Genomic DNA, 24,806 nt, shown 5'->3' with positions numbered 1-24,806 from the left:
TTTAGTTGATTTAATACCATTTGTATGTGGTCCATTAGTGAAAGTTCTGGACCACAAATTTTTAGAAAGCAAATGTTTTACCTCTATTACCATAAGAAATACATTATTGTCACTTAGAAATATTTTATTAGCAATATGTAGAATTTTTATATTAAACATTACTATGTAAAGGAATACTTATTAAATATTTTCACCACTGTGTAATAGGATGTTCAGCTGATGTGTATGAAATCAGTACACTGCTTTTAAATATAGGGAGGTTTATCATCTTATGGTCCTCTTAAAATTATGTATATCTTCTCCTAACTGTTCTTGTTTTCAAGTAATATATAAAACACTCTTAGTCAAAATATTCTGTTTCTTTGCCTCTGGGAGCTGTCAGCAAATGTGGTCATCTTTTCCTGCTGTATCTGCACTTCAACTTCAAAGCCAAGAACTCCATAGTAAACCAGCACAACCTGTCTTGTTGATTATTCACATTTGTCTTGCTTCATGTTAATGAAATGAGATATTTTAGTCGTCCTGTTCCACATCATGAGTAGGCTGCTTCTTATAAATTGCTTATAGCATATGCAAAATATGTGGAAAGGGATAAGATGTAAAGAACTGAGTTTTTGATAAGAAAATGCAATGTCATAGTTGTAACTTATACTTAATAAAGCAGATTCATCATGCATCTTCAAATTCATGAACAATTTTTACTTTAGATACAGAATTCTTTTCCTGTAACGTTATGAGATACAGAGTACTTTGAAACCTTCCTTTAATAAGAACTCTTTTTTTCATGCCATCTTAGACCTACAGAAGCAAAGGAATTTTCATAACTCAGAAGACAGTCTTTTCACCCGTGTCATCGCTACTGTCCTGTTCTTGGCTGTCCTTTTTGTTGTAGATTAAAACAGATGAAGGCTGTTGAGCCAAGTCGATGATGGAGGCTAATTTAATGTGATATAATTTATGAATTCTAAATTGCCCCACTTTTTCCTTTTGAAACACACTGAGTAGAGTTTTAAGTGCCAGAGTATTTTGATTTATGCTGTGTCACATTGCTAGTGAAAAACTCACCATAGTGCTAGAGAAACAGAAGTTAACTCTTTATGGAGATTCACATAGTTTCTGTATATTTGGCTATACAACAATCAGAGATGTAGACTCTCCAAGCCCCCATATAAAACAGAACCGTTTCCTGGAGTGGAGGTTTAAAGCTTAACTTGATCCTGATGTAGCTGTTAAATGATATGAAAACAACTTACAAAGGGGAAAAATCCATTAAAAATTCCAAATGTAATCCTGGACATGTGTCACTATGTTAATAAATTTCGATGAATGTAAATGTTTTTGAACTATAATACAGCCTCAAATGTATCAGGAAATATAGAAGGGACCATAAAGTATCCCAGGGTGTTATCTTCTTAGCATGTGGAACTCCATGGAACTCATTCAAACTTGAAGGACGCTACAGTTGTTACAAGTATTAAGAAATGTACTAAGGTGAAAAAAAATGTCAGGTATTAAGAGTTACCATAACTAGAAGTATTGTTTTTCAATGCTTTTCCCATTAGATTATTGCAAAAAATTATCTACACTTTATGCACAGGATTGTCGTTTGTGTTCACATAATCTAGGTAGCCTATCTCATTAATAAAGAGGAACAAGAAGAAATATCAAGACTATTTTATTTTCAAACCACATCTTCATACCTTTTACTGTTTGGCCTAAGAGTTAAGGGTTATCCCAGCCTACGTTTGCCATTTGAGATCAATGCTGCACCCAGTCTTCATCAGAGAAGCTTCTTACTAGCAGGCCGTGCAGCAGGATTTCATGCAGAAATGTCAAGACTAAGGATGATAGAGCACTCAGCCCTAAGTTGAGCAACTATGTCACCTAGGGCATGAGGAGCATTTCAGAAGAGGGGGTGGAAAGAATTTAAAACCCAGAGGATGGGAAGGTATGTAGCATAAAGACTCCTTCTAGACATGACATAGTTGTTGCACTCATGAACTCACTGCAGATTATATATAGCATGTAAAGAAAAAGCCAGCTGCTGCTAAGCTGTATATTATTTATCAGCACATATGTGTATGTTACAAGTATTTAAAATAGTGAAAATTACAAATACAGCTTTCATGTGGAAAGCAAAAACACATTTGAAGAGGGAATATAGGTGCCTTCAAAGTACACTGGTAATTCTCTCTAAGCACATGGATAATATTTATTTACCCACACAGGTTTCCTCAGGTGGCTGTTACAAGTACTGCAAACTGCATGGCTTAAGCAAAGATATTTTTTCCCACAGTCTGGATGTTATGAATCTGAGATATGACATCAGTAGGTTTGGCTCCTTATGAGGGCTCTGTACCCTTTCCTTCTGAATTCTTATGAGTTTCTGGATGATTGACAGGGTGACATTTAGGATCTAATCTGCAGAGTCACCTTTCACATCTCTTCTATAACTTCTCCCTATACGATCTCAAGGCCCTATTCAACTTAGCTGCCCCATTGGTATCTCAGCAGCTGTAGGCCCAGTGACTTGAAACAGTTTATCTCCTTACAGTTCTTGAGGTCAGAAGTCTAAATTTATTTTCATGTACAGATTAGGTTTTCATAGGGCAACCTCTTTTGGAGGCAAAGGAGAGAATGCTTTTCCTTTCCTGAGTTTTCAGGACATTACTCTCCTCCTGGGCTCCTTGTCCTTCTCTTCGTCTTAGTACTGCTACTTGCTGCGTGATCACCTTGCCTTTGCCTACATCTCTGTAGTCAAGCCTTCCTCTATCACTGTCTTATAAGAACACACTGATTACATTTAGGGTCCATCCAGATAATCCATGAAAATCCCCCCATTCCGTGACCCTGAATTCCATCACTTCTGAAGAATCCTTTTTGCCTCCTGAGATAACTTTAACAGGCTCCAGGGATTAGAACCTGACTATCCTTGGGGAGTGTTCTTCAGCTTGCCACAGCTATTTACCAAACCACACAATATAATTTTCTGTACTATAGGTTAAGTTTCATCTCTGAATTTATCTAATACCTACAGAGTCTTCATAGTTTTATGCCCCTTGCAAAATTCAAACTTAAGAACATATGTGGAGACATCCTACTTGGGTCACTCTGACCACCAGGTGGCAAACTTTGTCACTGCATTCTTAGTCCTACTTCAAATTAATTTGACAGCCTAATAGCTAAGTGTGTTCACTTTAGAGCCAGTTAATCTTATCATACAGTTTGGAATCAGTTGAACTTTTATCATAGATCATTTCTGATAGGAACAACTTGCAATCAGATTTTGAAAGTTGTCCTGTGGGTCATTTTAATAGCTTCTGGAAAAGATTATTACTTTATCTGGCATTAATATCAACAGTTGTGTTTCTGCTTGACAAAAATTTCTTCTTGTGCTACATTCTCTTATTCTAGTAACTTCTTGTAAGTTTCCAAATTTTATTGCATAGGGTCAATTATTTTTATCAGTTTTAATTACTTACAGTCAAGATTTGTCCTAGAACATGTTTCATTAATACCTTTATCCCAGGCAAATTCTAATCCTACTCACCTTTACCTTGTAGTATGATGTAACATGTTATATAAACAATAGGCCCAAACTTGCCAGTTTTTTAAAGTACCAAAAATCAATAACTCATTATTCTATTGTTTTTATGTTCCCAAATTATATAGTTTGTGGTAACAGTGTTAACAATTCAGATACATCAAAACAATTAGTAGTATTCTTCTATCCCCCTTACAGAAAAGTTGAGAAAAATATAAGTTGAAATGAATTAAAATTCATAGTCTAAATATACAATTATCTCCTATTTTCCAGGCATAAAAATACAGGTATAGAGTAAGGTGTGGCAGTGCATGCCTTTAATCCCTGTGATATTGAGGCCAGCTTCATCTACACAATGAGTTCCAGGCCAGTTAGGGTTATGGGGCCTCTGTCTCACAAACAAACAAGCAAGTAAACAAAAAAACAAGCCAAAACAAACAAAATACAGGTATAGTCATAGATATAGAAGACTTTGATATAATTTTTTATTTATTTCTTTCATATATATGAGCATTTTGCCTGCATGTATGTAGATGCACCCATGCAAATAATGCCCACAGAGGCCAAAGGAGGGCATCAGGTCCCCTGGGACTGGAGTTACAGACCATTGTTAGCTGCCTTGTATAGGTGCTGGGCACTGAACCCTGGTCCTCTGCAAGAGCAGGTAGTGCTTTTAACCACTGAAACGTCCCTCCATCTCCTGGTGGTAGTGGTGGTGCTCTTCCTCCTCCTCCTCTTCTTCCTCCTACTCCTTCCTCTCTTCTTTCATCTTCCTTCTTCTTCCTCCTCTTCCTCCTCCTGCTCCTCCTCCTCCTCCTTCTTCATGTAAGTATACCCATGTCCTGCTTTTAAACACTGAGTCATCTTTCCACTCACCCCTTATTATTCTTTACAGTGATAGTTTTCTCTTGAACTTTATAAAAATACAAGATTTATTGCATCCCTCTATAACTTCCAGCCTCAAAGGAGGATCACTCCAAATCTTATTTTTATATATATGTATGAGTTATGCTCATATATGCATTTTTATATATGTATACACAAGAATATTTGTTATTCTCTGTTGTGCAGTTAGATCTTTGGCATTTTTCAATGTCATTAAAATTCTTTTAAAGTATCTTAATCGGATTTTCCTTTTTGATATTCCAATTTGATTAGCTAAATTGGCCAAATTGTCTCAAGATTTTCGTCATAATAAACTTTACTTTGGCAAGGATTAATAAATCTATCTCTCATTAATTCATTAATATAAAATTTCGGTAGTGGAATTAGTACTAGGTCAAAGGTATATATACTTTTACTATATAGGTAAAGATATCAGTAGCTTCCACCAAGGGCCAAATTAGTTTCAGTCTGTTGCTCACTCTTAAAAATATTTCATTAGTTTAATTTTGTGAATCAGATACAATATTTCTTGATGTGTTCATGTTCACTAGTTTATCTTATGAATTTCTTTATAATTTTTAAGGTACATATTTAGTAAAATGTGTATTAAATCATTATTCAGACTAGTCACAAGATTGGGGGAGGAAAGAGTTTGGGAAGAAAATACAATTTCTGAAGGAGGCAGGGATGAAATGTGAGCCTAGTGTTCTCTAGGTTCTTATTTTTTAGTAGATCAGAGAGAAAATAGAGCTCTCTTGTACCCTTCAACCTTTTACAAGTCTCACATTGGCTCTGTAACTCACTTTTCCTTAAGAAAACTGGGAGTCTGCACTCACAGGCTTCTTGTGAATTATCACTTCAACAGAAACCCATAACTGGATAATAGGAGATACACCTGAAAATTCATAAACTCTTACTTCCTTTTTAAATGCTGCTCTTTTGAAAGTACTAAGAGCTTCTAAGTGAATGGGCATCCTTCAGTGGCATGACATTCCATGCTCCTTTTCAGTTTTTACACTAGAAAAAGTCTTGCCAAGACTGGTATATTATTCTCTTAAGGTATGTTTGCATCATTTTCAATGAAAAGTTTTAAGTCAGCAGGATACAGTAAATTATCACAAATGTTATTGTTAAGTTCAAGCAAAAGTGTGAGCAGGAGAATTGCTAAAGTGTAGCACTTAACTCCTGCTGGCCTGTGCATTTTCTGCTGTCTCTGGTATAACTTACTTAGACTGATATGCTTAAAATAGCTTTTGATCTGAATTAAAATATGTATTTGGTTCACTTTTTGAGATCATGGCAACATTTAAATTAAATTCAGTTGGCTTGGCTAATCATCTCACATTTTTTGAAGTAACTAAACAATGAATTGGGGAAGAAAATTCTGATTGTTTACTTAGGGGTCTCAGAAAGGAAATATACTCCACATGCTTTGTTGGTACCTGCCATTCAACGTACTGAGTGATAATGTCTGCTGTGATCATTCGTTTATTGCTGATGAAAAAGTGGAGATGGTTGAATGATAACAGAGGCTAATAATTTTTCAGGAATATTTCAGTAGTATTTATAAAAATCATTTGTTTTTCAGTAAGTTATTTATTTCTCTGACCTGTTTGACTTTCAAATTGTCAGTAAACGTAGATGAAATCTTAATTAAGAAAGTACAAACATCTAGTACAATGCTTGAATTTAGTTATTAACAGCTGCCATGGCATGCAATCTGATACCTTTCATATCTAACTATTGTGTCTTGCAATGTCCAGTGGGGAAAGCTTATGTCAAATAAATGATTGACACAAATGCACTTAAGCTTTTCAAGTACTGAAATCAAAGAACTTTTCTAATGTGCTTAAAATGTAAAACTTATTTTCTGTGGTTATCATAACAAAATTGGATGTAAATAGGTAGATTAGTCAAAGATTTATAGGGTTGAGAGAAAATTTGAGAGATTTGAAGATAAAGAAGGAAACTGAATAGAGTGACAGGAGAATAAATGATGTACAAGAACCTGTAGCACAGAGAAGCACAAAAGGCTTTATTTAATCTCACCAAGATGTAGAAAATTGTAAAATAAAGTATTATGATCAAAATTGACATTTTATTATCAAAGAAAATCTAGTTATTCAAATCTACACAACCTTTAAGTTGTGTTAGCTTTATTTTAGAGACTTCCTTTGGACTTGAGTACCAATCCCACTGTTAATGCCACTTGTTTGACAAGTAGTTACACATTTCCATATATCACTTACCCTTTTGTTAAACTGTTTTACTATAAATTAACATTTGAACTTTAAATTTTGTTTTTGTAAGTAGAATATAAAAGTGGAAGACAAGCACTCAGACCTATTTCTTGCTTGTCTCTACCCAACTTATCAAAATATCTTATATTTTGTGGGGATTTCAATTGTCTAATGATTGATGAATAGTTTCCAAGGAAACTATTCACACAGGTAGCACTGAATAAACAGAGGCTTGTATGAAATCTGGAAACTCTGTAGCACGTATTTCATCAAGTTATTTATTTTGATCATGTGATATTCCTGACACACAGGCTCTATGCTTCTGAGCCAAACTAGTATTGATCAGAGTTTAAGAAATGGAGAAAGGATCTATGACTTATATTACTTACACTTTCAAAATTCTACTTCTAATGAACATAACACTTGAATTAATTTAATTTAAACTATTCTTGAGCTGAAAAAAAATAAGTAATCATAATGATATGAGTTATGATAAACTACCCTGAGTCTGGCTCACAAGTAGCAACCTTTCCTCAATGTAAAATAATTGTAATTGTAGAGAAATAGAAGATGGACATTCCATTGAAAGCTGAATATGTGATCCATTCAACTTGGATAAGAGGCAAAGAATATTAAGAAAAATGACTAGCTACTTTAGGGGTTGTAGACGTCCTATGAGAAGACTTGAATGTGTCTTTTCAGAACAGGGACTATAGGAGGAAGGCACATGGGAGCGCAGAATTGAGCAAACTGGCACAGGAAGGGAGGAAATGTCTCCTGAGTAAAGTGCCTGTGCACAAGCATGAGGATCTGAATCAAAATGTCCAGCACATAAAAGCCAGGCATGGATACAGTTTTGTAACCTCAGTGCTAGGGCATGGGGTGGCAGAGAAAGGCAGAAGCTCATTGGCCAGCCAGTTTAGCCAATTGGTTAGGTCCAGGTTTGGTGAAAAACCCTGTCTCAAAAACTAAGGTGGAGAGGAATCAATGAAGATGCCCAGTGTCCACCCCTGGCCTTCATATGCACACACATAAATGTGCATGTTCACCTGCATATGCACATGCATACATCCAGAAACAAGTATGTACACTACAGAGAGAGAGAGAGAGAGAGAGAGAGAGAGAGAGAGAGACTTTACAGAAAAGCTCTATTAGATCTTACAGCAAGAGATGCTAAAATAAAGTATCCTTATTTATTATCCTTTTATTTATTTAGTTAAAACAACAGAATTAGAAAGTCTAAAGCTACAAATGAGGCTTCACTGATTTTTTTTTTCTTGTTATGATTGACTTACCAAGGGAATGTTGTAAATATATTATGTCTTGACTTCATCAAGTCATTTGAGAATATCTAATATTATCGGGACTGGAGATGGCTTAGCAGTTAAGAACACTGGCTGTTCTTGCAGAAGACCCAGGTTCGAATCCCAGCACCTACATGGCAGCTAACAACTGTCTGTAACTCCAGTTCCAGGGAATCCAACAGCCTCTTCTGTCCTCTGGGGGTACTGCACTACACGGGTGCACTTCAGGCAGTACACACATACACATAAAATAAAAATAATAAATAAGATTTTTTTAAAAAAGAAAAGAATATCTAATGTTATTTTGTAATAGAAAGAAATATGGACACTGAGTGATAGAATAGTAATTGTTATTGTTTGGGAGTAGCAAAAAATAGTATTCCTTTATGTTCTAAACAAATATTATCTAAATAATTTTCCAATACTGCTTAGTATATAATCTTTGTTGCTATCCAAGATTGTGCTGAAGGGCATGACTTTGGGTCCATAAGTCAAATTAATGTGCTGATTTTTGAACCCCAGAATTAGATAGATTTTAACATGCCTTGGATGTGAGACCAAGATATGATGCCCTCTATGGGCAGCCATTGTTGATGAAAAGCTATGAATAGAGAATCAGTAAAGCTCACATTGTCTGCAGTGAGAGAGGCAAGCCTGGTTGAGCACACCTAGGGTGTGCATAAATAGAATTAAACACTTCACCTCCCAGGAGCAGAGTAAGTAAAGAGTAGGAGGGAGAGGTTTATGGCTCCTGTAAATAGGAATAGTGGAAGGTTTGCCCCTCTAACTATACCCCGTTCTTTATTTTCATTGTCCCAGGACTCAAGGTCAAGGCATGGGAGTAGTTATATATCCTGAGGGAAGAGATCAGCCTTTTACTAGGATAGCTTCTTCCTGTCTCCAGAGGCAAGGGAATAGTTCTGGTGACTGGTAGGGTAGTCTCCTTGAGCTCATGGCAGATTGTTTGGATTTTATACCCAGAAGTCTCTGAATTATGTCAAAATAAGTCATATATATATATAAGCTTTATACCTATTTATATGACCTTATTGAATAACTTTGATTCTAAAATACAGAAAGATATCTTAGTAATAAAATTCCAACAGAGAGCTGGGCATTATGGCGCATGCCTTTAATCCCAGCACTTGGGAGGCAGAGGCAGGTGGATTTCTGTGAGTTCAAGGCCAGCCTGATCTACATAGTGAGTTCCAGGACAGCTGGGGCTACAGGGAGACCCTGCCTCAAAAAAAAAGACAAAAAAAAATTCCAACAGAGAAATGTCCTTAAATGAGTAAGAGTCGCCCCACTTTAGTATAAATTCCTATTTTAAATGATTAGATCTCTTTGCAGGGTAAAGCCATATATTCAAAAATTAAATTAGTTTACCCTTGTATGCTAAAAATTCTTCAAATAAAATCCCTAAACAATTCTTCAGTATTTTTAAACTACTTCAACCAGAAGCATCCCTGTTTACCAGATGGGATAGAATTCCTGCAGACGCAACACAGTTGTGTTCGTTCATTGCCAGCTTGTTTCATGGATTTAGGGTTTGTTTTTTGGTTTTTTTTTTGTTTGTTTGTTTTTTTGAAGCAGGGTCTCCGTGTAGCCCCAGCTGTCCTGGAACTGTGTAGACCAGGCTGGCCTTGAACTCAAAGAGATCCGCCTGCCTCTGCCTCCCAAGTGCTGGGACTGCAGGCGTGCGCCACTACGCCCAGCTCATGGATTTAGTTTTAAAGGAGTACAAATCATCAGTAACACACAAAAATTTTCACACCACTGGCCCTCAGCTGTCAAAATTTAATAATAAGCCAATCCCACAGTAAAACACAGCCCTACTAGAGTTATCTCAACTGTAATTATGCTGCTGAAACCTAGTTCTTAGAGTGGCTTAGTACCATACCACAGACTCAGCAATTTCGGAGAGAAGATTGGGTAGACTGAAAAACTTTGGTTTAAATCCTGCTGGAGTAGGTACCTGCCATTCTTTATAAATTATCCAAAATTCATGACCTCTGAGTTTATCTCAATTGGAAGTGGCTAGTTAGGGTACTGTGCATATTTCTTGGAGAATCACTCCTGCAACCTTACACAGTTTAGCCATTTGTACTGACCTCAGCCCCAAACACATTATTCAGATTTCTTTGTTCCCAAAAATGTTTAGCTTCTATTCACCCAATACTGAAAATTAAAGAGTGACTGTATTTAGTGAATAGAACCCATAGTAAGTTGTGACTAACAGCAGACATTTCTCTTTATTGTGGTTTTACCACTGCATGTCCTTATGACTTTAGTATGCAGAAAAAAAAATCTTTATAATATGTAATTAGAAATTCATAGAAGGCTTTAGTCCACATGGTGAAGAGTGAGTCTTGGTTAAAACTACATAATTCTAAAGTTCGTCCATGAATATTTTTCAGTCCCAAGTGAATTATTCAATTCCACAACTATTTGTTGAACCTTTGCCATGTTCTGGATACTTTTAAGATGAATGAAAAGTATCATAATATTCCATCTGTTTGAATTGAAGATGAGAGAAAAATTCAGATATTCATATTTGAAGGAATTTTAGTAAATTAAGTTAGAAATTCCTTGATTAACTTTAATAGCCCAAAAAGATCCAAAAAATACATGTTTTGGTTCAGTGTAAGACACTAACAGCCGGTACTACATGTAAGACTTGCTAAAAAGTCCTTTTGCAATCTCCTCACTAAGTGATGGATGCTAGATGATCATACATCAGAGAAGACAGAGCACATTTGACCCTACTCTATGGGAATGCTGAATGAGATAACCCTAGGATTCCATTCACTGTAAAATCTATTAGTCTGGTGAATCTGTTATGACCACTGTCTTTCTTACATTCTGATCTTTGTAAGTTGACAAAGCATTCCAAATATGTAATAAAGCTACTTTATATCAATCATGAGTTATCCATTCTGTATCAAACTATCCTTCACATTTAAAAGTTTCGAATAATCAAAATTAATTTCCTTTAAAAATTAATGTCATGGTTCCTTTCACAAAATATTGAAGACAAGAATCTGCATTCATGTCTCACTACAATTAGTCATTAAACATCCTAGGTATATTCCAGTGTAGTCTTCTAGGAATTATAATTAGCAGATGTCTTCCTTAAAGAACTATTTAGCCAAAAAAACATTTTTAAAGTTTTTCAATATTGAACTGAAAATAATTCCATTAGTTAATAGCAAAATAATCACATTTTCTTTAAGAGAAAAAATTTAGAATATTGATTAAAAGGAAACTGCCAACATTTAGATAATTCATGTATCTGGGGAGATTTAAGTAACTCTTGAAGAACTTCAAAATTACAGTCATGAAGTACTACAATATTCAACATAAATCCTTTATACACTTAATGATAAAGCATTATATTATATTACAGTTGTTTAATCTCAGAGTGATTATGTTGTGATTCAGAACTGAACCTTGAGCATTGCCTTAATTCCCAGAGTGGTAGGGAAAGGAGGGCCTTTCTTTTGCAAATCTTCAGGAGAGGTGGACTGAAGGGTGAATGGAAGCCTTGTTGTCACAAGAGTGTCCTGTCATAAATTACCAGGAGACAAATAAGCAGAAGCCCACAGGTTCCTTCTGTTGCAATCAGCTGCTTTTATTCTGTCTCCTCCTCAAGATTAACTTGGTCACGCTGCACCTCCTGGGTGTCAAAGTCATAGAATCAGCTTCTCTTCTTGAGAGCAGGACAAGCATTTCTCTTACAACTTAGATGGCTGATGTGGGGAAAGGCTGTATCCCACAGTATAACTATGAGGGATTCTAGGTGTGAATTATTTTCTTTCAATTTTATCCAGGTTCTCATTTTTACTCTGTGAGGAGTCATGTGTATTAAACATCCATTCTGAGGATCTAGCTCTGAAATGACCTTTTCAATGCTCATCCTTTTGCTCATTTTGATTTGCTCAAATAAATTACAACCACCTGGCCTTTTGTATTAAAGAAGGTTACATACAAAATTGACCTTTTGCTACTTATTGGGAGAGGGAAGTTCATTGTATTTGAGATTAACTACTGTTGCTGTTTTCTGGTTATGTATTTGTTACTTTATTTGAGGATCATAAAACCAGTTTCTTGTACCTTTTAGTTTCAAGAAATTTCTTACTCCATAGGAATGAACTTTCTGAGCAATATAAAGATAAACTTTATTTTAAAAATTAATGAATCTCACTTGTTAAGCTCCTGTGCACCTGATCATTTAACAATATTATTTTGATTTCTCTTAACCTTGATAAATCCCACCTTATAGTTTAAGCCATCTGCTCCTTCCCTGATGGCTGGGAAGATGGCATCTTTCCTTTCTAGCAAAGCTGAAGCTCAGTCTTGCCTGGGGTTCTCTGCACTTGTTGATTGTTCTTAAACTATCCCTTTTTGGCTTCCTTTGTTACATTCTTCCAGTATTCCTTTTGTCCCTCAGTATTTCCAGGCAGCCTGACTCTTTCTGGAAAGGGATGTGTGTTTTCTGGGTGGAGGCATTATGATGTTCATGCACAATTTACTAGTCTTTTTACTTCCATGACACCTGGGAAGTCTTGGATTGAGATAGCAGCCATGCCATTGAAGAAGTCTCTTGTGTTGAATTATCAAGCAGGGAGTTACCTAGACTTCTAGACTTAGCGTGATCAAAATTAACTTTTCAGCATTAAACTTCTGAATTTTGAGGAGTGCGTGCCTACTCTGTTTAGGACTCAGGGCAAATATATTTCTTATTAAACTCTGTTTTTCTCTTTCTAAAGCATTTCTCAACACTTTCCCTTTGTCCAGTCATCTTATGTTTTCATCACAATTTGTTTCTGGTATTTTTTATTTAAATTGAATTGACACAGCTAATATATGCCATTAAATATGGTTTTAAAGCACCCAGAGTAATCTTTAAAATGGGTAATAAAAATTTTGTAGTTTCCTTTTACCTTATGCAAAAACAAGTGAAAAACACTGTCTTTCAGAGCTGCTGTACTTCTGCTCACGCAGTGGACAACCTTGTGCAAGGCAGGGGCCGAACTTGTACTACTCTTCTGGGTGCATCTCTTCTGTGTGGTTCTTTTATCCCTGAAATGACATCATGTTTGACAAATTCTCTCAGTGGTGATATCTGTGTCAACAGAGATATGATTTAAAATCTACATTTTAGATTTTAAATTGCATGAAGTAACCTCCAGACATTCTGTAAGCTGGGCATATAGCTCACTGATAGAGTATCTGCTTAGCATGCCTGAAATCCTTGGTGTAATCTTCAGCATGGAGAGAGGGAGGGAGACAGAGAGAGAGAGAAGGAGGGAGGGAGAGAGAGAAGGAGGGAGGGAGGGAGAGAGGGAGGAAGAGTTTTGCTTATCAGGATTCTTTTGGAAGCCTTGTTGCTTTCAGCTCCAGAGTACATAAATAATTGCCCCGATGTCAAAATACTGTTGGCTAGTTGTCTACCCCCACACTTTGAACAGGTGTCTCGAAAGAATCTTTGCTACATTTTGGTAGTGTGGTAAGTTGCTGAATAGAATCAAGACTCACCTCCCCACATCAGTTCTGAGAGAAGTTCTTGGCACATAGTAGGAGATCATTTAAGATCTTAATTAGTGAGTGAATAATTTTAATTTTGATTAATGAATAATTACAGTAAAAATTTTTCCTCAAATACACCCAGATATGAATGTATTCTATACGTGAGGATAGTTTTATTTCAAAAAGAGGAAAGAGCAAAATTCTCTTCAGAATTTAGTCTAAACTCTGCAAGATCATCCTTAACGTTGCCAAGTAAGGAAGAACGTCATAATCTGTTTCCATTTTTCAGTGCAATTCCGTGACAAAGCAACAAGACATGAGAATTATTTTCTGGTTGCTAATAAGAACCAGAAATTTGTCACATGATGTATGGTTTTCCTCATTGGTGGCCAAGCATAGAATAATTGTGAGAATACATGGGAATACATGGGAATAACATATATATCGACATATATAATCAAAGTTCTACATGGAAAATTATCTTCCCTGTTAATGGAGATACACATTGTTTAATTTTGACAGTGTTCACACTGTGGATTTCTTTATAAATGAAATCTGTAAGTAAACAATTGAGAAAAACTGAAATTGTTTGGCTCCTCTGGGATGTGTTATATTTCATGTAGAGAAATAGTGAAGCTTCCATTATTCCTGTATCTTATTCAAAATATAGTAAGAAATGTTAGCAAATAAGTGCAATTTCTAGAGTAGGAGTGATGATAGAGATATTGTTTCACTTTTTGTCATTCTTGTTAGTTCCATTCCACAAATTAACTTAATCTTTCCAAACAAAATAGTTGTGCAAGGTCTATCCACTCATATGAAACTTCACCTGTTCGATAAGCAGTCTTACAGGGTGCTACAAGATATAGCGTCTATACTGAGAAAAGTCAAATTTTGGCAAAGTCCTATCCTGTTTAAATTGAATGTATTTTTACAGACTTAGAGTGCTTGGTACCACACTGACCAGTTGTCATGTGTCCTCCATTTTCTTGATTCAGAGTCCCTTGGAAATAACTGTCCACGACAGAAATACACCTTTGACTTCCATGGTGGTTAGCTAAGACTTCCTGACAGTGACTGTGTAGAGAGGGAACATCTGTAAGGCTTTGGTTTCTTTGACATTCCCTGTCAACCCAAACAAAAACAGACGCTACTTAAAATGCCCACCTTTTAAAGGTGAGGTACATGCTATTTAGTTCTCATCAGTAGAAAGCTTTTAAAGATCTCTTTATGTGGACATGGTGGTATCCTATCTGGCCATATAGTTTATATCACCTTGCTTCTGTTAATATTAACAGTTTCCTGAGTGCCTTGTGACTAAGATCAATATGTAATACTAATAGCTTATAAAGACATTTCAATATAAACTGTATGTGTCTCTTTAAGGATTATTTTAAAATTTGCTTTTAAAATATTTTATTTTTATTTGTATGAATGTATTACCTAGATGTATGTAAGTACACCCATGTCGTGCAATGCTCACGGAGGTCAGAAGAGGATGTCCCCTGGAACTGGAGTTGGGGATGGTTGTTAACTAATGTGGGTGCTGAGAATCAAATCCAGGTCCTCTGTAAGAGTAGCTAGTGCTCTTAACCACTGAGCCATCTTTCCAGCCTCCTAGTCTAAAATTTATTAGTGAGTTGTAGGCCTTACAGTGTTTGGAAAGATAGGTAGTATGAACTTGGGGAATGATGCAGTATTTGAAGTAAAACTTTTTAGATGAATTATCTATATTCATAAATACATTAGAATCTCCACTTAGTTATCAAATTAAGTCTGAGTCTTCATATTATATTTAATTCATAGTTTATTTTATAGATTTATAATACTGAAACAGTTACTGTGGACAAAAATACGATCCTAAGAGCATCTCTTTAATTTTTAACTTTTCTTCATAGCCACATTTATGGCAGCATGAAAATAATCTGTTGTTACTGTTGACTTCTTCTCTGAGTTTCATTGTTCCGCCGAGTATTTGGCAGCTCCATATTAGTTGTAAAACAGATGCATCTTCTGTATGGGTTCATATAGGTTATACAAATTGTAAACTTCGATACAAAAACCAGAATCACAAAAAAATAAATTCTAAATGTCTTAGTCTTTTCTGTTTTTTTTTTAATCTCAATTTCAGGTTGGGTTTTTCTCATTCTTAGTCACAAATGGCAGAAAGCAGTTCCAAATCCTAACTTCATTCTAGCACAGTAATGATATTTTCCAACTGTCTCATAAATTTGTAACATTTGGTAAAAGCGAGACTAGTAGAGCAGAATGTGTCACCAGTGGTGAAGAAAATAGCTGTGATAATTAGTGTGCTTCTTCAAAGGCAAAATTAGTGCTGGAAATTCAGCATAATAATTGAACCAGTCAGCATTTTCTGAGCACCCACAGTTAGCCAGTCTCTATACTGAGTTGTGTGTATCCTTTCCTGTCCTAGCCTTGGGACCTGAAGATATTGTTATCGCTCCCATTTTATAGAGAGAAAGAACAAGTGTTCGAAAGTCTAAATAATTTGGGCATAGTTCAGTAGCTAGAGGGTGAGAAGTTGGTATTAATAACAGGTCTTCTAAGGAATAGGTTTAAGTCCTACCATTAGCTCCACCTCACAGATGAAAAGAATTGAACTTAATGAGACCCAAATCCTGGATTACTCTCAGTAAAGGGGAGAAGCTGGCTTTCAAATGCATGCCCTTCAGACTGTGGAGGCTGTGTAGCATGTCAGTACTTATACTAACTTCTGACAAAATTTAAGTTGTCACCATAGTGTTGGCATTTCCTTTTGTCCTAACAAAATTCAAAAAGTACAGCATCCAGATGTTAATTGGCAAGAAGGACAATTGTTAAGAATAAGATTGATAGCCAGAAATTAGCAGCAAATCTAATTGTGGTGCCTTTCACTTTATTCCTTTAGGCCATCACACCAAAGCAAGAGTGTTGCATGAGAGCAATTTGCTCTTCCTGAGTTTCACAGTGAAAACATTTCCTTAGTTGCTTCAAGTCAGAAACTCAGCTGTATTAGAAGAGTCTCTTTACTAGACCTTCAGTTCCACTAAGTGACCCAGAATAAATTCATTTTTCCAAATTCATATCTGTACATTTTACTCATCATCCATCATGTGCTCTGATTATCATTATTTTTTGCCCTATCTTATACAGTCTTTAGTGTTTAAGGTCTAGCCAAGAGTAATGATCTTTGTACAAAATGTTGTTGCAGGCTTTCAGTTCTTTAAAAGTGATTGAAACTCAAAGTTCCGAGGACAGATCTGAGCCTTAAAAAATGCTTTTGAATTCTACATATAAAATATTAAAAATTGAACAAAAGTATCAGTCCCTAGATTTTCTTTATATGTGAGTATTGTGGGTCACAATAATATATTCTATTCTAGGACACTGAATCTTGGCCAGAGATAGTAGACTTGGAATACTTACTGATTTCCATCACAAGTTGTGGTATTGAATAGTCATTAATTTTATTTTGCAGACCTTTTTTTAAGTGTTCTACAAAAGACAGATGAGGAAACAGAAGTTGTTCCTTAGTGTACAGTCTCCTTATCATGTGGCACACCATTTATAAGTTGAGGAAAACTAATTTATTTGGAAAATATTGTTAATTACAAATCCTAGACAATTACATTAAAACACAAAGTTGAGTTTACAATTTTCTCAAAGCTTCTTGTATATTGCTGTTGAAAAGATAAACTGCACCACTATGTTGTCCAAGGTGGTGTGTGTAACTTTCTACCAAGGACAAAGAAATGGTACCTTCTGCCCTTAGTATGGCTTGCCTTTGAAATAATACCATGTTTGTGTTCTACACAGGCATTCTTAGCCACTCCTGTTGACAGAGGCATAAGCCAAATTCTTTGCTAGCAGACATATTTAATATAATTTTGAAATCCTATTAAAGTGAATAATTGGTAATGACCACAATCTTTACTTTTTACTTTGAACCTTTGCTTTAGCATAAATTCATAACTTTTACAAAAAATGTGATTTAAAAAGTTAAACTATTCATCCTTAAGAGTTTCATTCCTTTTATGTGACATTATTAGGTAAATGTTCTCGTTAGTAATAAGAAAGAAAAACCTTAAATCATACTTCAGACTTTCATTTTTGAGCATTCTCACCACTGTGTCACACATGTAAACACAAAATTCTAAATAACAAAGTTCCATAAGGTGTAGTGGTCCTTCCTCATATGCAGAGTTTTATGAGTGATGTATCACGGCCTTCATCCATTTACATTCAAAAATGAGTAGCTAACATTTCCAACTAATGCCTGTGAATCTTTAAAGATCTCCATAAATAATGAAGCCATTCATTGTGTCCAAGGACTCTGCCTTCTTCACTGATAGGAGTTTCTTCTCATTTGAAAGAGTGTTTAATTGCATTGCTCATCCTTTTAATATTTAATAATAATTTTATTAGCTGTATGAAATGAGAGGCACAAGATTTGTAATATCTAGTGCTGGTCATCAATTTTTTCTTATCATGGCTTAATGAATATTATAATTACAAGGAAAGACAGAAATATAAATTAGCCTGGTAGTTGGTTGCACCTTCCTCATTTAGCGGTTTAAGCTTGGTGAATCCCAGAATAGACACGAGGAAAAGGAAACAAATCCCTAGCAGTGCTTTAGAAGCTCTTGCATAAAGTTTCTGTGCCTTATTGGTGCACACAGGCTTGAAGTGAAGTTCTGTCCACTCTCAATAACAATTCCTGCCTCTTCCATAACAATTGACAGGGGATCTTAACCACTTAGGAAACTTAGTTCTGGAAGGCATACGTTCCTTTAACCACTTTTCATTTCCATTTCTTAAATATTTTTGCTGATATTTTCTCTTTCAACTAAGACAAATACATAGGTTGTTTTAATTGAGAAAACAGCATAGCCATCATCATAGAAGTACTTTAAGTAGCACCTCTCACCTGAGTTTTCAAAGTGCTTTTGAATATATGCTGTTTGGCCTATGGATGGAGGTCAGGAGAAAAGGTGTTTGAGACACAGCATATTTCATGCCTCTTTCGAAGTCTAACCCAGGTCTTAGAGAAAAGGTAATCGTCATCTTTAGCTCTCGATATCGATATGTGTATGAAATGATTCCTAAATTTTCAGTGCCATTTGTTCCAAAATGAAACTAGATACTGTTAAGTTTAATGTGCTTTTAAGCCCGTTTTTAAACAGATCATTTTTAACCCCCTCCAGCAACTGCTTCGAGAGCGACAGCAGATGGCCAGCCGTCCCTTTGCTTCTGTTGATGTAGCACTGGAAGTAGGTGCTGAACAAACAGACTTTCTGCGAGGGCCATTAGAGGTAGGAACAGTGGTGCTGAAAGGGGACCACTGTAATTTACATATTTATATTGCTTCTCTAATCCACATCTGCTTGTAGAGCCACACAGAGTCTGATTATCTGGAGTTGACAAGATTCAGCTACCTATGTTACGGTATTTTCAAGGCATATAGTTTTAATGGTATGACATGAGCTGTAACAAAAGCCACTGGAGAACCTATTAGCCTAGGCAAGAGTGACAGACTGCTCACCTGGCAGCCTTTGCCTGACAGATAGGCGCTGAAGGAATTTAAGATGTAGTTATGATGGGAGAGACAGAGTGCTGCGTTTAGTCCTTAGAGTACCCAGTGGCCTCTTGGTAACACTTCACATCTAGCTTTATTAGCAAAGTTTCCCACAATGGAATGTGAAGATGATATGCATTTTAGTTACATAGTTTTGCTTTTTAATTTGAAAAAGTGCAAAGTATACTGAATATTTGTATTTGTGGAGAATGACTATTATCATATTCCTTTGTTGCAAGTGCAGAGAGTACAATGAAATAGAGATCATAATGTGCAAGTATATGTGACCTTCAAATCCTGAAATGAAGTAAGACTTAATCATCTTCACAAGGAAAAGTCCACAAACTGTGATTAATGATGAATCAAAGAGGTTTGAGGCTATCTAATTTAATTGTGTGCTCATTATTTTATTTATGTTTTATTTGTAGTGATGTGTTGAAGTAGGAGGATTAAGAAGCCCTATAATTATATAAATATTTTATTTCTTTTTTCTAAAAGAATCCCCTTGTTTGGCTAATCATATGTTGTCTCTTAATATTTTTTCTCCAAGGCAAAAAAGAAATATAAAAATAGACTTTATCTAAAACTTAGGTACAAATATAATTTTGTCTATAGCATTTTTTGTTATTCTTAAACAATAAAACTGAATTATACCATATCAATAGTATTGTAGTGTGCAAAGCAGCAGTTTAAGGTGGGACTTGTGTGTGTGTGTGTGTGTGTGTGTGTGTGTGTGCAATATGTGTGTGTGTCCATGTGTACAAGTATGTGTCTTTGTGTGTCTGTGTGTGTGAGTGTGTGTGTCTGTGTGTGTTCATGTTTGTTCAGCTTTTGTATATTTTTTCCTTTAGTCACAAGTTGCCATGGAAACGTAAAACATAAGGAAATTTGTGTGTATATTCCATTACTTGGAGAGAAATTAGAAAGAGACAGAACGGTTAAATGAAGTATATAGCAAATGCTGTAATTTCATTTTAGTCCCTTGTTTCAAATAATATTATTCTAAAAACCTTTAACAAGCAAAAAAATGTAGAACATTTAAATCTAAATCTCTTTTCTCTCTCTGTTTACAACATTTCCAAATGTTGCTAAAATTCAAGAAAGGGGAGAAATGAATGTAAACAAACGTGGGCAAGGCCATGCAAAAGGAATGAAGGAAGTGGGCAACTCACAGAAGATGAAGGCAGAGAGCATGTCTCACAGAGTCTCTGTGTCTTCTTGACAGTGTTCAAGAATGTACCACTAGGTGCTCACATGCTCAGAATCATGTCATCTCCCAGGGTTTTCCCCAAACTTTTATTTCTTTTACATTGTCATTGTTTCTAACCTTAAATCTTCTTTTGTAGCATTTAAAATGTCTACTCTACTTTCTTTAGTTTATCCTTAAAGTACCTATTTTCCATGTATGTTTGCTGGTAAAGCCTTTCAATCTTTTATCTGCATTATCTCTGTGTCCTTGTTTCACGCCAGCTCCTTGTGGAAAAGACCATTAACTTTCCGCTTTCCGATGCGCTCTGAGTCTGTGTTTTGATGGATGTTTACACTGACAAAAGTCACTGTTCTACCAGAACTTACTTCAGCTACTCGGTGTGTGTGTGTGTGTGTGTGTTGTGTAGATATGATTCTTTTTCTTCTTCATATTCATAATCTATTTTTGTGTTTCTCCTAGTACCCCTTATTTATCATGACCCATAGTAATCATTATTTTCCCCTCACAATGTCTAAGCCCTATTAACACATAGTCTTCTTGCCCATCTGAAGCAAATTAATACTGTAATTTGTACATGACTCCCTGTTTTAAAGTAACTGGAAGTTTTGACACAGATATTATGAATGTACTTCTTTATTTCAGCACATTTAAATAACAAAGAATACATTTTCCTTTTTATTTTAGTTGTTTGTGCATGCCTTCATTTCACTATTATAAACCTCAGGTCTTTCCAAAGAAATGTTAATATGGCATTCTACTTGAGAGATTAAACACCCACTAACTTATGTATCTGTTTGTTTTAACATGTAAAGACAGTTTAAATGCATAGAAATTTCTAGGTTCAAAGTTTCCTTCTTTAAAACACTAAAAAATACTGTTCCCTTACATCTTTATTGATGCCAGTTTGATTGTTGTTCTTCTTAGTAAAGTCTTCATTTTCTTAAGAGAAACTCAGAATTTACTCTTGATTCTCAGTGTTCTTACATTTTGCTCCAATGGATGTGTGTGTGTGTGTGTGTGTGTGTGTGTGTGTGTGTGTGTGTTTCTGATTTCTCTCCAAGTGGTAGGAGATAAACAAGAGTTGATAAAATTGCCAAGGCAGCAGTTGTGGTAGGTAGAAGTGAATGCAGTGGTAGGTAGAGTTAAGCAGTGAACTCTTAAGAGTTCAATGGTTTGTAAGCATGGCTGTGAGATCCCTCACCCAGTGCAGCTCTAGAATCATGTTGCGATCAGTCTGGCTTAGCTTTGAACCAGCCTGCTTCTGCTGCTTTCCTGCCCCACAGTAGGTGGTGAAAAGTCAGTGCATCTAAGACAAAGTGACTGTAGCTTTGCTCTCCATGCAGGCTACCACTTCTGCAAGGCTCCCAAAGGCCTGTGCTCTCTCATAGTGTTCTTGAAGACTTTGGAGGCATTATGGAACATCTTTGAGGTTCATCAGTTTTCCTCTCTCTTAACATGTTATCTCCATGTTTAAACTGCAGGAAAAAGACAAGTGACTTTCTGGTCTGCTATTTTATTTGCTGCAAGAACACTGGTATACGTTTTCTATATTCAAAGTATTGTTTTACCATTGTTACTGTGATGATTTCCCTTCTTGTATTATTACTCAGTTCCCTGAACAGCTTGCATGCCTCTCCTCTACTTCTTTTGTACCACTTTTTTCCGAAATTTAGTTTCAAGATATCAAAGAGAAAAAAATTATCCCATTTAGCAAAGCCCATTTTATCTGGGGTTAAGTTCTAACTATGTGTAGCATTTTTAAACTTCATTGAAGTATAATTAATATGACATACAGTTCACTCACTTAAAGTATATACTCGGTGGTTTTTAGTATATGCACAGAAATGCATATAATCATTACTCGGGTTGATTTAAAGCATTCTCATTAGCACTCCCCCACATTTTCCTCCAGCCCTCTTCTCTTGCTGTCTAGCCCTAGGAAACACTAATATACTTCCTGTCTTTATAGATTTTTTTCTATTTTTGGTAGTTTGTATGAACTGAATCATAAAATACATAGATTTCCTGATTACTGTCTTTCACTAAGCATTGCAATTTAGGAGTTCATCTCTGGCATACCTACCTTGTGTTACAACTCCATTTATTTTGTTGTAAACACTATTCCATTGTATATGTACACTGCATTTTTGTTTGATTGAGATAGTTTGCTGTGTAACCCAGGCTAGCCTCGAACATTCAGTCTTCTTGCCTTGGTCTCCTGCCGGGTGAGATTGCAAGTGGGCACCTCCATGCCCAGCTCCACTAGATTTTGTTTACACATTCCTCAATTGATAGGCACTTTGGGGATATTCTGAATAATACTATCATTAATTTGAGTAAAGGATTTCAGTGAGTGTATGTTTACATTTCTTATGTCCAAGATTGGAATTACTAAAACACATAAGCTTTTCACTCCCTGTTGAAAATCAATTAACGATAAATGTGAGAGTTCTCCTGATCTATGTGTCTCTTTTTGTAGCAGTGTCATACTGTCTTGATTACTATAACTCTATAGTAGGTTTGGAATCAGAAAAGACAGCTCTTCCAATTCCCTTCTTCATGAAAAATATTTTGACTCTTCTGGCCCCTTGAATTTCTATGAAAATGTTAGGATCCTTTTCTCAATTTCTACCATGCTGACAGCATTTTGCTGGAGATTGTGCTGGCCTGTACATCCATTCGCAGGGTTGTAGGCTGTGTTTTACCATCCACCTTACCAATGGGGCCATTTTGTTAGTTTCATTCCTTTGTGCTCCATGCTCAAGTCTTAAATTCATCATATTTCGTCCATGTTGGCAAATAATAGGACATCTGGTATTTAAATATTTCTCTGTAGCCAGTGATTTCAAGTTAATTGACACCTTCAAATTAAAAAAAAATTAATTCAAGTTGAAAACATTTGCTATTGAATAGGTATTTTTAGAGTTTAAATTGGTTGTTTACTTCTTCCTGTTAAACATCCAAGTTAATTTTCAACTGCTAACTGCTAATTTCTTCCTTTGACATCCTATACTAAATAAGAGAGGTAGAAATAAAAATTTTTAATTATGCTTTATCTCCTGCTTGCTATGTACTTTGTAATAATTGATACTGATTGGAAGCTATCTAAATAATATGTGTGTGTGTTGGTTTTCTTATCCTTGTTACAGAATACTGAAACCTATCCCAAATAGCCCCTTTTTTTTCAAATACATAACAGTATGATGTGGTATATTGATTTGCTTACTTGGCAAATTCTGAAATCACATTAAGGGTTTTATATAAATCTAAAAGTCATATATTTTTTTAAATTCAACACAAAGCCACAGGTTAGCTGGCTATTGTTATGCAAAAAATATTGACTGTTCATAATACGGTTAGTTAAGCAATGGGTTTCTCTTAAATTCAACTCTTATGTGCACACTTGAATTTCACATCTGTACAGTCAGGGGAAAATGTAAAGTGTAATAAGAAATGAATGACCTTTATTCATCCATAGCAGTTGTGCATAGTGATACCTCAGAATTCTGTGACGTAGATGTGCCTCTAAGTTTTAGGGAATTAGTTGAGTACTGAGTCTTTATTAGGCCTTTATGGTGCAAAACCTTTGTGGGCAAAAGACAAAATATACTATGAAAAATCACTCTAAATTATGCATTCGTAAATCTCAATCACTGTATTATGCTGCAGTGACAAAATCTATTGTTCACATTTAGTACATACATCTAGAATGTGAATTTACCTATCGACACAATCTATTAGTTGATATCACAGTTTTTTAGGATGATTTTGTGGTAGTTTTGTGATACATGGAATTTATTTGTCATTTTCCTTCTAAACAATAATACGATATTTTTATAGTAGATGTGCAGTAGATTTTTATGGATTACTTCCTCTGTGTGAGGCATTGTCTGAACACTTGAGGAGTACAACAAAGTTCCCTGTCCCCAGGAAACCCATATTCTAGGAGGAAAAAGTAAGTTATTTCATGTGGAGATAAGTAGTAACTGCAGTGCAAAAAGAATTGCTCTGGATAAAGCAAGATAAGGGGATTGTCATGCTCTGAGGGGTAGGAGAACACCCTGTTTATAGAGTGACAACAGAGTTGCTGTATTGAGAAAATGAAGGATGAGCAAGTCTTGGAGGAGGTGAAGGTGTTAACCATGCAGCAGATCCCTGAGAAGAGATGACACAGCCTAAGGGACAAGCTAGAGGCTCTAAGCAGACAGGCCTGGCAAGCCCATAAACAGCAAGGCTGTGGAGAGAGCAGGTGTGGGCAGACAGCTTTGGGTCCTGTAGACCTTTGTAGGGATGTTGATAAAGAGAAGAGCCAGTTTAGGGGTTTTGAGTAAAGGGTGAAGTATACTTACTTGACTTTTAAAAAGATCCCTCCTCAGTCTTGGAAATGAGATGTCTGAAGAGGGATGATGTTGTAAAGTTCCCTGATACACAGGGACCGAGACATTGACAGTTTGCTCATTCATATATATATATATATATATATATATATGTGTGTGTGTGTGTTTAATTTATTTTCTCT

The 24,806-nt window shown here is 35.7% G+C and overlaps 1 protein-coding gene across 2 annotated transcripts in view; it reads left to right on the top strand.

Moving 5' to 3' along the window:
- Atrnl1 (attractin like 1) overlaps positions 1–24,806 on the top strand; it is a gene marked incomplete at its 5' end in the record, with an annotated part of 630,201 nt that overhangs the window by 383,916 nt on the left and 221,479 nt on the right. The window contains 1 exon segment of one of the 2 annotated variants that reach the window (XM_008844317.1): positions 18,707–18,814. Coding sequence (XP_008842539.1) covers positions 18,707–18,814 — 108 coding nt within the window. 2 annotated transcript variants of the gene reach the window in all.

The sequence above is a fragment of the Nannospalax galili genome, unplaced genomic scaffold (assembly GCF_000622305.1).
Source record: "Nannospalax galili isolate Female #2095 unplaced genomic scaffold, S.galili_v1.0 scaffold1362, whole genome shotgun sequence".
In the NCBI taxonomy this organism is placed as follows: Eukaryota; Metazoa; Chordata; class Mammalia; order Rodentia; family Spalacidae; genus Nannospalax; species Nannospalax galili.
The sequence above is the reverse complement of the archived record's forward strand: the minus strand, read 5'-3'. Positions and strand labels throughout refer to the sequence as shown.